Source organism: Desmodus rotundus, chromosome 8 (genome assembly GCF_022682495.2).
Source record: "Desmodus rotundus isolate HL8 chromosome 8, HLdesRot8A.1, whole genome shotgun sequence".
NCBI classification, from domain to species: Eukaryota; Metazoa; Chordata; class Mammalia; order Chiroptera; family Phyllostomidae; genus Desmodus; species Desmodus rotundus.
The window spans coordinates 99,278,558-99,292,164 of record NC_071394.1 but is presented as its reverse complement, the minus strand read 5'-3'; the positions used below and the strand labels follow the sequence as shown (position 1 = coordinate 99,292,164).

The 13,607-nt window shown below is 44.3% G+C and overlaps 1 protein-coding gene across 15 annotated transcripts in view; it reads left to right on the top strand.

Moving 5' to 3' along the window:
• The window catches only part of ZBTB38 (zinc finger and BTB domain containing 38), a 73,159-nt gene extending 62,179 nt beyond the window's left edge, over positions 1 to 10,980 (top strand). For all 15 annotated transcript variants that reach the window (XM_053929490.2, XM_045192129.3, XM_053929485.2 and 12 more), the window contains one exon: positions 5,021 to 10,980. In XM_053929490.2, the coding sequence (XP_053785465.1) occupies positions 5,021 to 8,605 (3,585 nt within the window). In that variant the 3' untranslated portion in view covers positions 8,606 to 10,980. The remainder of the gene's footprint in view (positions 1 to 5,020) is intronic.
• Positions 10,981 to 13,607: the final 2,627 nt, after the last annotated feature.

Here is a 13,607-nt window from a genome sequence, read left to right as displayed (position 1 = left end):
AGCTGGTGAAGAAAAGTCATTTTTTAAGTGCCCGTTGTTACACTATGTGGACATGTGGTTTTTAATACACGGTTGGAGTACGGCTGAGACGCAAGCAGCTGCAGATCGCAGATATACTAACCAGCTAGCATTTCCCAGTGGCATTTATGTAAAGTGTGTTTATCAGATATTTATAAAATTCTTAAAAGCATTTTACATACATAAAGTATACTTTATATAAACGTACATGTAGCTACTACTATAATTTATATAGAGGTTTCTGTTCTGCTTATACATTTGTATATATAAGTACAAGATAAACATTCACACCCCATTTCTCTGGCATAGTTATTTGTTGTTGCACCCCCTCTCTCAGGTGTCCCATTTTGGATGCTAAACTATATGTTCACCCAATTTTATGTGCTTATAAAGTTATATATAGTATATGTTCATATGTTTATAAGTCACACATTTATTTGTACATACATTTGGATATTTGTCTGTTAAGTCAGAAGACTTAACGTTAAAATCTATCACAGCTGAAATACAAGCTCAGGAAAATAGTAATGTAAGTCAGATGGGCACAGTTATATAATTACAAATTGGTTTATTTTTTTAACATTAGTTCACCCAAATATTTTGCATCTGTAACATTTCTGCTAGCTTTTTCTGTGCTCATTTATTCCATCACAGCAGTACTACTGAGAACAGTGAATGCGTTGCATGAAACTTGCTCTTTAGAAAGCATTTTAGAAAGTTACGTGTGAATTAAGTCTCATCTTCTTTGCAACTTAGATTTTTTTTCTGAAGTCAGTCGTGAGCTTTTCGTTGGCAGAAGCGCCTGAGACTTCTGTTTCAAGTTACTCTGTATGAAGAAATGTAAGGGAAGAGGTCATTCACGTAACTTTTTAATGTCAAAGCATACTGTTTTGGTGAGAATGACTCTCCCATGAGCTCACTTAGAACTCTTCATTTTAATTTTGGGGCTGTCCTTAAAGTAAGGACGTCCAGTGAGGTCTGCGGGTCCATCAGTGTCTTATTTAGTGTTTTTATCAGCTGCACGGACCGAACTGGCTGATGGGCCAGGCCGGTGATGTCACTGCACGCAGCCACTGGGCGTGAAATGCCTGTGCAGCCGTGCGTGATGACGGGGGCTGTGATGGGGCACGGCTGCGAGGCCCCAGTTCTTCTTGCCAGGCAGGCGGCCACCACATTGTTGCCCTATCTTCCTATTTTCTGAAGAAAAGGTATATTGATTTTTATGTTAAATCTTACTGTTTTCCAACATTAGTTTTTCCAAAACATGGCTCCAAAAACTGTGTGCGTCAAACAAAACCTGCGGGGACCAGGTTTGCCCGTGGCCTGCAGTGTGTTCCCTCTGGCCTGCAGGCCTCGGGCCCGTGGCTTCTGTGCACTTTGGACAAGCAGAATGTGGCTTTCAGCTGCAGCACCTTCTGAGGTCATCTGGTGACCCGTGGTCTGGAGGCTCTTTATGACAAAACGAGGTGGTTTAGGTAAAGGGCGCTGTGGAGATTGGAGAGGTGGGTGCTAGAAGTAGTGAAGACTTTCCATTCCTTTAAATCATACTTCCCCTGCTACACCACAGGCCTTGGGGGAATCTATACTATTTTTAAAGCTTCCCAGTTGATTTTAATGCATAGTCAGGTTTGGGAGCCACTGTCCCAAAGCATATAGCAGCTATTCAGTAACACCTGTTCACAGGAGGAATGAGCTCTGGTCTTCCTGTGGCATTTAGCCTTGTCCTTAGCAGTTGTTTAGTAAATATTGACTGAGAGGATTAAAGTATATTTTGAGTTCAGCTACCACCACCCCCCAATCCTTCTCGGCAGAGGGTGCGGCCATCTGCTCGTCTCCAGGCGCTCGCTCCGGGGCGGATGGGCTGCTGCTTACCTGGACCCCAGCATGGCCTCACTAGCTGGTCTCCTGCGTGCAGCTTGCCTCCCTCTGATCCCTTCAGCATGCTGCAGCCTGGGTGGGTTTTTTTCCCTGTTCATGCCTTTCAGTGATTCCTTGTTGCCTGCGGCATAAAATTTACTGTGAGAGTCCTTTAGGGCCCATCATGGCCTGGGCTGACCCTTCCTTTCCTAGCTCATCGCACTCCAGAGATAGGTGCTGAGGCCAGCTGTGTGCCCGGTGCTGCCGAGGGCACTGGGGACAGAAGAGGGTGCACACACGCTCTCCTGACCTCCCCGCACCTACTCATCAGTCCCTGCGTACAGTACACTCATTTTCCGTTGGTTTTTCCCAGTGTTCCTTCTGCTTAGACTGCCCTTCCCACACCTGTCTTTCGTGTGCTCACTGAGGCCAAGACTTCCAGGACCCTTGCAAATAATAAATTGTCACTTCATCTTCTGACACTCTGTACACATCTTTAGTGTAAGGCCTACCATCATGGCCTCCAGTCATCAGCTGCCAGTCCTCTTTCTTCCCCTGGACTCTGAGCTCCTGGAGGGCAGAGGCTTGCCGTGCTCCCCTCAGTCCCTCCAGCTCTGAGCACTGAGTCTGACCACATCAGTCATGAACACTTTTGCTGGGTAAAAGTGATGCAGGAATGAAGGTTATTTTGTGTGTGCCAAGAAGGCACATCCAGGTGCCACCCAGTAACTGTGATTTGTGAAGGGTTCTGTCTCACAGGGTAGAGTCTCCTGAAAGATGTCATGCTTGGATTTTCCAAAGTTATGAGGATGTTCTCATGACCTATAATGATGCTTTCTACAATAGATGTTATTCTAACTGCAAAACTAAGATCTTACTAAGTGTTAACAGTTGGCCTTTTGCTAACCATTCTAACTGAACAATCTAAGAGAAGAATCAGAGAATCCCACAGAAGTGAGTGGGGCTTATAATCTGACACCCTAGAGTATTTACATTAGCTTGATTTGAAATACTGTATTCCCAAGTAGAGACAGAGCCTCGTGGGAGGTTTAAAGCGCTCTGAAGTGGGATGTTTTGGGACAAGCGGTAATTGTGAGGTGGAAGGACAAAATAGAGGACGTTGGCATAGAACTACGCAAAAATGGAAGCCGCCTTTTTGAACCACATAGCATGTGTCTTGCCAGATCTGAGACTATCCAGTCAGGCTGGATAAAGAATTGAAATAATCTTACAGAAACCAAACTGGGTAAGAATATGTGAATCAGGAGAAAAGTAGCTCAGAACAGAGAGACCTCAAGGAAAGCAAAAGAAACATCAGCAGAGTCTGTTATTGATGTATAACCCAGTGAAGGCCACACTCCTGCATCTGTGCAGGTGTGGCCCTTCCTCTCTTCAGGGGCACAGCGGACGCAGTAATGATGTCATTTCATTTCACATTTATTTATAGGTTTAACCCCCCAGAGTTCTAGAAAAGGCTGTGGAAGATGACCATTAAAGGCAGAGTAAACAAGAGTAGAAGCACCAGACAGTTGTCACGCCAGAAACCCAGGCTCACAGTGGCCACTACCATTGATAATAGAAGTCCATTCGAACTTGTCTCGAGAATTAACAGAGATTTGGGGAGTGTATTCTCATTATCTGAATTAGAGAATTTATTAGTAGAAGTATACTTTGTCTTATGGCTGAATGAGATAAAAGAATTTATCAAATGAACCCTTAAATAAAGGATGCTAAATAACATAATGGGCACAGCTTATAATAGTTTCACAAAAACGGTAAAAAGAGATTCCGTATGTGGCCATCTGGTCTCCCCACCTGAGTAACTGCTGTGCGCTCGATATTACACTCCAGTGCTAGGAGGACATTGCCTCTGCGAGTTAAAGAAACAGCGTCAAGTCGTGTGGCTCTCTTGGTGCCACTTGACAAGGGACAGAGAGACCGGATGAGTATCTGGTTTGTATATGCTGTCCACCAGAGGGGTTTTTTGTTGGTTGGTTTTATTTTGTTTTAACTGCAGGAGTGATATATTAGTGTATAGTGAAATTAGTTTAGTGAGTTGATGTTAGAATTTTAAAAATGAAAGATAATAGAAAGGACAGAATGCATCGCACCCACGAAGGGTCAAATTTCAATTTCACTTGTGCCTTAGGTCACTAATGTACCATGTATTTATTGTCGGTAAGTACAAAAGCCGCTGCCTTGGACCGCTCTTCACAGGAATATTAGTTGGTCGGCTCTGGCCATTCCCGGCTGATTATGGAACACACATAGAGAAGAGCAAGAACTGCTCTCTGGAAACTAGTCTCGGCCATAGGGTCCTCAGACCAGAACAAGCCACTCACTGTGCCTTTAAATTGTGCTAATTTAGGAACCTGTGATGAGACTCAGCCTGTGGACTCGGAAACATACTGTCCTAGTTTCATTTTTTGTTTGCTGTCAGTACCTCTCAGAGTTCTTTTTGAAAACCCTAGTCTCTTTTGGCTGGCTGGCTTTACTTAGGAACTTTGGCTTGAATGAAAAGGGAAATCAGAGGAGGAATGGGATGGGCGCCCCCGGTGGTCAGACGTGGTCATGCAGACTGTGACTCTCCATTGAGAGACCCTCGAAAACCACAAAGTAGAAATGAAATGTCCTCCAGACCTTGCTGCTTCTGTGAGCAGGCAACACCTTTGCATACAGGTACTTCTTACTTAGGGAAACTCTTTAGAAATCCTTTTCCTGCTTTATGAATGGCGTTTGGATCAGATCATCAGGGCTGTCTTTGAAAATAGGCAAGAGGCTTGTGGTGGGACCGTGGCACTGCCCAGTTCTAGGGGTTCCACGCAGCAGCCATGAGTGATGGTGAGACCCTTAATACTTGGGGGGGGCCTCCTCCCCCCAAATTCAGACGTGTGCATATAGCTATCACTTCGGAGAAAGAGTTCTGAGAGGCCTTCCAACTGTAATAACTTAGCAACAGCGTGAGAAACAGACTAGAGCGAAATATAGATTTAGCTTCTCATGTGGACTCCAAGTCCTGTAGATAAGAATGGGATAAGAACGTCTCCTTTCATACACAGATTGTCTTCAAAGAGGTTGAAAACAATCTGGAAATAAAAAGGCTTCTTGGGGAAGAGTCTCTGACCATTTCTCTCCTCTGTTTCAGATGACAGTCATGTCCCTTTCCAGGGACCTCAAGGACGACTTTCACAGTGACACAGTGCTCTCCATTTTAAATGAGCAGCGCATCCGGGGCATTTTATGTGATGTCACTATCATTGTGGAAGACACCAAATTCAAAGCCCACAGCAATGTCCTGGCTGCTTCAAGCCTTTATTTCAAAAATATCTTTTGGAGCCATACAATCTGTATTTCCAGCCACGTCCTGGAGCTGGATGATCTCAAAGCCGAAGTGTTTACAGAAATCCTTAATTATATCTACAGCTCCACAGTCGTCGTCAAGAGACAGGAAACAGTCACTGATCTTGCAGCTGCAGGAAAAAAGCTGGGAATCTCCTTCTTGGAAGATCTGACCGATCGCAGCTTCTCAAATTCCCCAGGCCCCTATGTATTCTGCATTACTGAAAAGGGAGTGGTTAAAGAAGAAAAAAGTGAAAAAAGACATGAAGAACCAGCTATCACTAACGGGCCAAGGATCACAAATGCGTTTTCCATCATTGAAACGGAAAATAGTAATAACATGTTTTCCCCACTGGACTTGAGGGCAAGTTTCAAAAAGGTCTCTGACTCCATGAGAACCACGAGCCTTTGCTTGGAGAGGACTGATGTCTGTCACGAGGCGGAGCCTGTCCGCACCCTGGCGGAGCACTCCTACGCCGTTTCTTCCGTGGCTGAGGCGTACCGGAGTCAGCCTGTAGGTGAACGTGCTGGCAGCTCACCTGATAAAACAGGGAAAGAAAACAGTGAAGCTCTTGTCGCAAAACCGAAAACATGCCGGAAGCCAAAGACGCTTTCCACACCCCAGGATTCCGAACCAACCACAGAAGAGATGCCACCCCCACCAGTAACCAACGTGGAGGTTCATCAGGAAAGCAGTCCACAGCCAGCTGCCGCTCTTTCTGGTTCAAAGTCTCCCAACAATGAAGGTGAGGTCCTTCTTCCCAGGGAGGATGAAAACAAGTCCTCTGACGTCCCTGGGCCGCCAGCGGCGGAGGTTCCACCTCTCATTTACAATTGTAGCTCTTGCTCCAAATCCTTTGACAGTAGCACTTTGCTCGGCGCCCACATGCAGCTGCACAAGCCGACCCAGGAGCCTTTGGTGTGCAAGTACTGCAACAAACAGTTCAGCACCCCAAACAGGCTGGATCGGCACGAGCAGATCTGCATGAGGTCAAGCCATGTGCCCGTTCCGGGCGGGAATCCACGCTTTCTAGAAAACTATCCCACCATTGGACAAAACGGAGCTTCCTTCACAGGTCCAGAGTCTTTATTATCTGGGAACAGGCTTGGTGAATTTTCCAGTACTGGAAGTACCTTGCCAGAGATGGACCACCTGGTTAAATTTGTTAACGGGCAAATGCTCTACAGTTGCGCTGTATGCAAGCGTAGTTATGTGACTTTATCCAGCCTTCGCAGACATGCAAATGTCCACTCATGGAGAAGAACGTACCCTTGCCATTACTGCAACAAAGTGTTCGCACTGGCTGAGTACAGGACAAGACACGAGGTTTGGCATACGGGAGAAAGGCGGTATCAGTGCATTTTCTGCCTTGAAACTTTCATGACCTACTATATACTCAAAAACCATCAGAAGTCTTTCCATGCCATAGATCATAGACTTTCCATCAACAAAAAAACCGCAAATGGAGGCTTGAAACCTAGTGTCTATCCATATAAACTTTACAGGCTACTGCCTATGAAATGCAAGAGGGCTCCTTATAAGAGCTACCGAAATTCTTCCTATGAAACTGCTCGAGAAAACAGTCAGATGAATGAGCCTGCACCTGGTCCCTATGTTATTCAGAATCCATGCAGCTCTGAATTACCGACTCTGAATTTCCAAGACAGTGCAAACACCATGACCAACAGTCCAGCCGTCCCACTGGAAACATCCACATGTCGGGACAGACCCATTTCTGCCAATGTCCAAAACGCAGAGGGGACCAAGTGGGGAGAGGAGGCCTTGAAAGTTGATCTTGACAATAACTTTTATTCAACAGAGGTGTCAGTTTCTTCCACTGAAAACGCTGTCAGTTCGGACCTCCCGGCTGGGAATGTGCCCACTTTGCCTCTGAGTAACGGCAGTGAGAACTCAGCCTCCGTGATCAGCTACAGTGGCTCAGCGCCCTCGGTCATTGTGCACAGCAGCCAGTTTTCGTCGGTGATCATGCACAGCGCCTCTGTGGCTGCCATGTCGGGCACCAACCACAGAGCCCCTTCAGGTCCACCCGTCAGTCAGCCCGGGCAAGGGGACAGCAAACCTGAGCCAGACAAAGTGGGGAGAGTGGTCAGCAGACCCAAAAGCATTAAGGAGAAAAAGAAAACCATCCCCTGTAACAGGGGAGAAATGCCAGAGGAATCAACCTATGTTGCTGACCCTGGAGGGTCATTGAGCAAAACCACAAATGTCATTAAAGAAACCAGTAAAATTGAAACCTACATCGCAAAGCCTGCTCTCCCCGGGACCTCCACGAACAGCAACGTCGCACCTCTTTGCCAAATAACAGTCAAAATTGGGAATGAAGCCATTGTGAAAAGGCACATCCTAGGATCTAAACTGTTCTATAAAAGAGGGAGAAGACCCAAGTATCAAGTGCAGGAAGAGACTTTGCCACGAGAGAGTGAACCGGAAACCAATAGAGACAGCCCGCTCGGGCTTTGCCAATCCGAGTGCGTGGAGATGAGCGAAATGTTCGATGACGCAAGTGACCAGGATTCCACCGACAAGCCGTGGCGCCCCTACTACAACTACAAACCCAAAAAGAAATCCAGGCAGTTGCGAAAAATGAGGAAAGTCAACTGGAGGAAAGAACATGAAAACAGGAGCCCAAGCAGTAAGTATAAATACCCCGCAGAACTGGACTGCGCTGTGGGGAAGGCTCCGCAGGAGAAGGCCTTTGAAGAAGAAGAAAACAAAGAGATGCCCAAGTTGCAGTGTGAGCTCTGCGATGGAGACAAGGCCTCAGGGGCTGGAAACCTAGGCAGGCCCCACCGGCACGTCACCGCCAGGCCGTATGCGTGCGAGCTCTGCGCCAAGCAGTTCCAGAGCCCGTCCACACTCAAGATGCACATGAGGTGTCATACCGGAGAGAAGCCGTACCAGTGCAAGACCTGTGGGCGGTGCTTTTCCGTGCAGGGAAACTTACAGAAGCATGAACGCATCCACCTGGGCGTCAAGGAGTTCATCTGCCAGTATTGCAACAAGGCGTTCACGCTGAACGAGACCCTCAAAATCCACGAAAGAATCCACACTGGTGAGAAGCGTTACCACTGTCAGTTCTGCTTTCAGAGTTTTTTGTACCTCTCCACAAAAAGGAATCACGAGCAAAGGCATATTCGGGAGCACAACGGTAAGGGCTTCGCCTGCTTCCAGTGCCCCAAAATTTGCAAAACAGCTGCTGCCCTTGGCATGCACCAGAAGAAACACCTGTTCAGAAGCCCGAGTCAGCGGGAGCAATCAGAAGGTGATGTGTACCAGGAAAACTCAGACCCGCTGGAGAATCCACAGTTCATGGACTCAGAAGACAATGACCAAAAGGATAATGTACAAACCATTGTTGGAAACCTTTGAGCGGCGATACTTGGGGGGAAAAAAATCTTCAAAAATATAAGTTGATGGGTTTGTTTATTATTATTCTTTTTTAGTTAGCTATTTTCTTCTGGTTTTGTTTTTAAGTTTAGTTTTGTTCCCATAACAGTCATGAAGGAGTGAATTGTAAAAAACGAAAATCTCATTTGTGAAAATTCCAGAAAGAGGATCCTAATACCTGCTTTGGGTTTTAGCGTTAACATCTTGCAAAGTGCGCAAACACAAAATAGCTGACTTCGCCAATATCCCAAGTATCTTGTGAAAGTTTATGAAGTTCTTAGCTGTGGTATTTCTGCCAGTGGGAGAAAAAGTTTCATTTTAGCCTAATTTAAAACTTTCTGGTAAGTGCTAATAGGAACTGGCTGCTAAGCTGTCTTTAGTCACTGGAGAAAATAAGGGTTAGACACCATGAAAATGTCATCTTCATAAGTTAAAAGGTAAATGAGCTGTAACAGTCATTCCCATTCAGCTTCTGCACTGTTGAAAATTGTTTAAATTTAATGGATACATATTAAATACTTAATATAGCTAAAAATATGTGTGAAATGAGTAACCTAAGTAGAACATTCATATATTAGAACTACTTTTCTGCAACACAAACCTTGTAAAATACATATATAAGTCACTATGACTTTTAACTGTCCATGTCCCCTGTAGAGAATTATAATGATGAGCAATAGGTCTGCAAATAATGAGGACTGATGTAAAAACCAGTAGAAAGCATTTTGAATATGACTTAAGAGCATGTGTATGCTTTTAGATGGAATGCTGTTCTCTTGAAGTTATGGCTGAGCTGTTATTTGAATTGGTCTATTCAAGCCACAGAAAACATAGGTCACGCCTTATCTATGGGGGAAAGCCTTCCCAGAATTTACCTGTGGTTACCTGTGCTGTGTATTACTTTGCAATGGCCTCACCTCAGGAAATGAAGAAGGGTCAAATTCTTCTGAAACTCCCCGCAGTCTTCCATCCATCACAAGGCCATAAATGTGGAGGCCTGTTCCAGACAGACTTAACCAGTCTCAAGGGTTCAAGTAAAACCTGACACCTCCTATTCCACTGAAGGAGTGTCCAGGAAACTTAGCGCAAGGCATGCACACAGTGGTGAGTGCCCAGACACTTGAAAGGGACACAAAATCTAGTCCCTTCCACGATTAGCTTCCTTGAGGATCACGCAGCCCACAAGTGTGTACTAGTATAAAACAAAAGGACAACAGAAACACACACCCGCCCCACCCATGAAGGACTTGAGCTGGCAACTGGAAGGGATGATGACCTTCCTTGAATCAAATAGTAGCTTTGTTTGGGGGTGGAGAGGGAGATAAAATGTGCATGAGGGAGATAAGGTTCCATCACTCACGTCACTCAAATATATCCACAAAGTCAGATGCCTTGTCTTCATGTTTGCAGACATCTAGCCCCTTCGCTAAAACGCCCACTTAAGTTTCACAGTGTTCTTCCATGCTGACCCGCACCGCCAACACCGCCCTCAGAGTCTAATTGCCCTGCAGGACACTCCATCGTCGGGACTAGGTTCCTGGGAAGCTGGAACTCATGAGTCTTACTTTTTAAACTGCTGTGATAGGAGGCAGAGAGAAATCATTCCTACCCTTTGAACACCAGTATGGACAGAATCCGGAAACCGGTTCAAGGGCAGCCTGCAGCCATCCGTGTTCGTGGGATCTGAGAGATGGAAACCCAAGGTTACCTGACGTTGCAAGGTTACCACGATGAAGAAGTAGCTCACAGGACTCCAGTCTCTCCAAATACTGTGATGTCACCATGAAGAAGACTTACTATGGATTTGGGTGGGCAAGAAAGCATTTACACACCCAGAGATGGACATGATCAAAGCTGACCTTTGAATACTGTAGTACTTTGCTGTTAAGTAACCCCAATATTGTATCTGCATTCATCTTTTGTTCATCTACTTTCACTCACATACAGTATTATGTAATAGAAGAAAATGCAAGCGAATTCGACTTTATTTTATACATTGTATATATGTATACCTGCACTATTCATTTGGGTTTTGTTAAAGAGATTGTCACAAAGGGCTTATGAAAATCATTTTTGAATTGATAATTAGAATATCGAATAAGCAATCCTGTGATCTACTAATTTGTTTTATCTCAATTAGGATTATTAATCAAGAAAAATAATTGTGTATTTTAGTCACTTTGATTTGAGGTAACTCCAAATATAAAATTCTATTACATGTAGTGATGTCTCCCAGCCCTTACATGTGGATATTTTTAAAGTGGACTTGTATGCTGATAATTCTAGACCAAAGTAAATATGGCAGAATATTTATACATGAAAAAATAATTTTGCAAATATTTTCTATAATTGTATTATTCGTTTAAAATGTTGACAGCTTGTGTTAGTTTCAGGGAGGGGTGTATATTTTGATAAAAAGATACTTGACTTTGTAATTCTGTATATTCTATACAATTTATAGCAGAGCCGTTTTAAGACAGCTTTGTCAGATTTTTTGTTAATTGTGAAAACTTTATGATGAGTGATGTTTAAGTATGCATTGAGTACCTATGACCAACTAGAATTAAAGTAAGTGTAAACAGTGGACATAACTGTATGCTGTACAAGATATATTGTAATTTGCTGTTTTAGCATCTGTATTTTGGTTAGAAGATATTATTAAATGCAGATGTTAAGGGTTGGAAAAAGTCTAATTTTATTTTTAGAAATAATGAATATAACTTTGTTTTTGCTTGATTAAAATAGCTTGTTCCTATGTTAAGTCTCTTTTTAAATGTTTTAGTGGTAATTCTTTGTGCAGCCAAGCGGCTGTTTCATCTGTGTGAGTTGCAGCGGTATTTCACACAGTATTTCCTCCGCTCACTTCTTTTTCCTCACTTGTTGCATTCCACGATACCTACCTGCATGCTTAGTACTCAAATGGAATATGACATTTAAAAAAAAAAACAGTAAGAGTAGCTGAAGTCTTCTGCTGATTTGCTGCGTTGAATGGGCCTGACGGTGTCATGATGAATCACAGAGTACTGGAAGTGAAGTACTCTGCTATGCTCACCCACAGGGAACAAGTCACACTTGTGGAGTCCCAGGCACTTGACAGTGGTCTTTGCCCGGGCCGTTTCATCCAGTCCTTCCCAACGGCCCTGGGAAGTAGCTGACATCCACATTTTACAGTGACTTTGAGAAGATCCCAGAGCCAGGTGGAATCAGGATCCCAACGCAGGGCTGCCCGACACCCATGTTTTGTTCCTTCCCAACACCGCAGAGAGTAATGCTTAGTGTAAGCCGAACAGTGAAGAGGAAAGACGTGGCAAAGCAGTTCAGCTGCAGGGTGGCAGCGGTTACAGCGGCAGCTTCGAGGAGGCCTTTTGAGGCTCAGCTGCCCCAGACTCCTTGCGAATCTCCTTCTTGAGGCCTCCATACTTTGGGCATTTGTCTCTTCTTATATCTTGGGATATTGCCCTATTAAATCAGTTTCAAGAGTTTGTAATTTTTTTTTAAAGAACACAGACTGAAGCCCTGACTGGTGTGGCTCAGTGGACTGAGTGCCAGCCTGTAAACCAAAGGTCACCAGTTCAGTCCCAGTCAGGGCACATGCCAGGGTTAGGGGCCAGGTCCCCAGTGGCAGGGGGGAGGGGTGAGAGGCAACCACACATTGAAGTTTCTCTCTCTCCCTTCCCCTCTCTCTAAAACTAAATGTAAAAATCTTTTTAAAAAATACAGACTGAAATTATAATTCAGTGCTGTTACCAGTATAGCTAGTAATTTTTCACATAAAAGAAAATCTACTCCATTGTCACAGACTATAACCTCAGCTGATTATCTTCAAAAGCATGCAGTTGCTCAATGCGCAATGTGACCGTCAGTGGCTCAAGCACCACAATTCATCACCTAATGAATTATGAGAAATAATTCAAATTTCCAGTCCTGCCCTGGCTGGTGGGGCCCAGTGGTTGGAGCACCTTCCCATAACTGAAGGGTCGCAGGCTCGATTCCCAGTTGGTGCACATACCTGGGTTGCAGGTTTGCTTCCTAGTCCAGGCATGTAGGGTCCCTGGTAGGTCCATGTGCAGGAGGCAACAAATTGGTGCTTCTCACTCACATTGATGTTTCTCTTCCCCTCTCCCTTCTTTTCTCTTTAAAAGCAATGAAAAAAAAAAATGTCCTTGAGTGAAGGTAAAAAAAAAAAATTCCAGTCCTTCTACTGGCTGGCCATTTCCATTAATTTTGTTTTTGAAGAGCAATTCAAAACTAATTCCCCCAAAATTTCATAACTGCTGCTTGCTAAAACTAACTGCATTATCTAGCAAAAACATTTCATATGGAAGGAATGTATAACAATTGAGAAGGTAACTGGACTAAAAGGATAACATCATGCAAATCAATCCCGTCTATAGATATTCTTTCATTACTTCGGGTCTTTTCATTCCTAGCGCCCCTCTTCCTCTGTTCTCATCACCTGTTGGTTGATTTCGTTCCACTCCCTCTGCCTCCGTCAGTTCCTCTTACAGAGGCAGCGGTGCTCGCACTTGCCTTCCCTCTCTCTCTGAGATGTCCTCATGGTCCCTTCTCCGATTCCCGGCCGTCTACTAACCTCCTCCTGGGGGAGCAGGCTTATTTGGCCCACCCGCCCTCCCCAGTTCTCAGCCCTTGATCCGACTCTTCCAGCAAGCTGGTCAGTGCGCAGCAGAGTTGGCTTGGTATGCAATTTTCAAAATGAAACACTCCGAATTTAGACAACTAATGGGAAAACTGGTTATATCAGAAACATGACTCTGGGTTTTTTTTTATTGTTTAATTCTTGACATCCAAGACATCAAATAATTCTATTTTTTTAGAATGTTTGAGAATTCAACAGCACATTTTTTGTTAACTTTGAAAATTACAACTTCTATGTAATTATTCTATGTCAGCAATTTTCCACCTTTTTCATCTCATGGCACACTAATTACTAAAATTTTGTAGCATACCAAAAGTACATATTTTT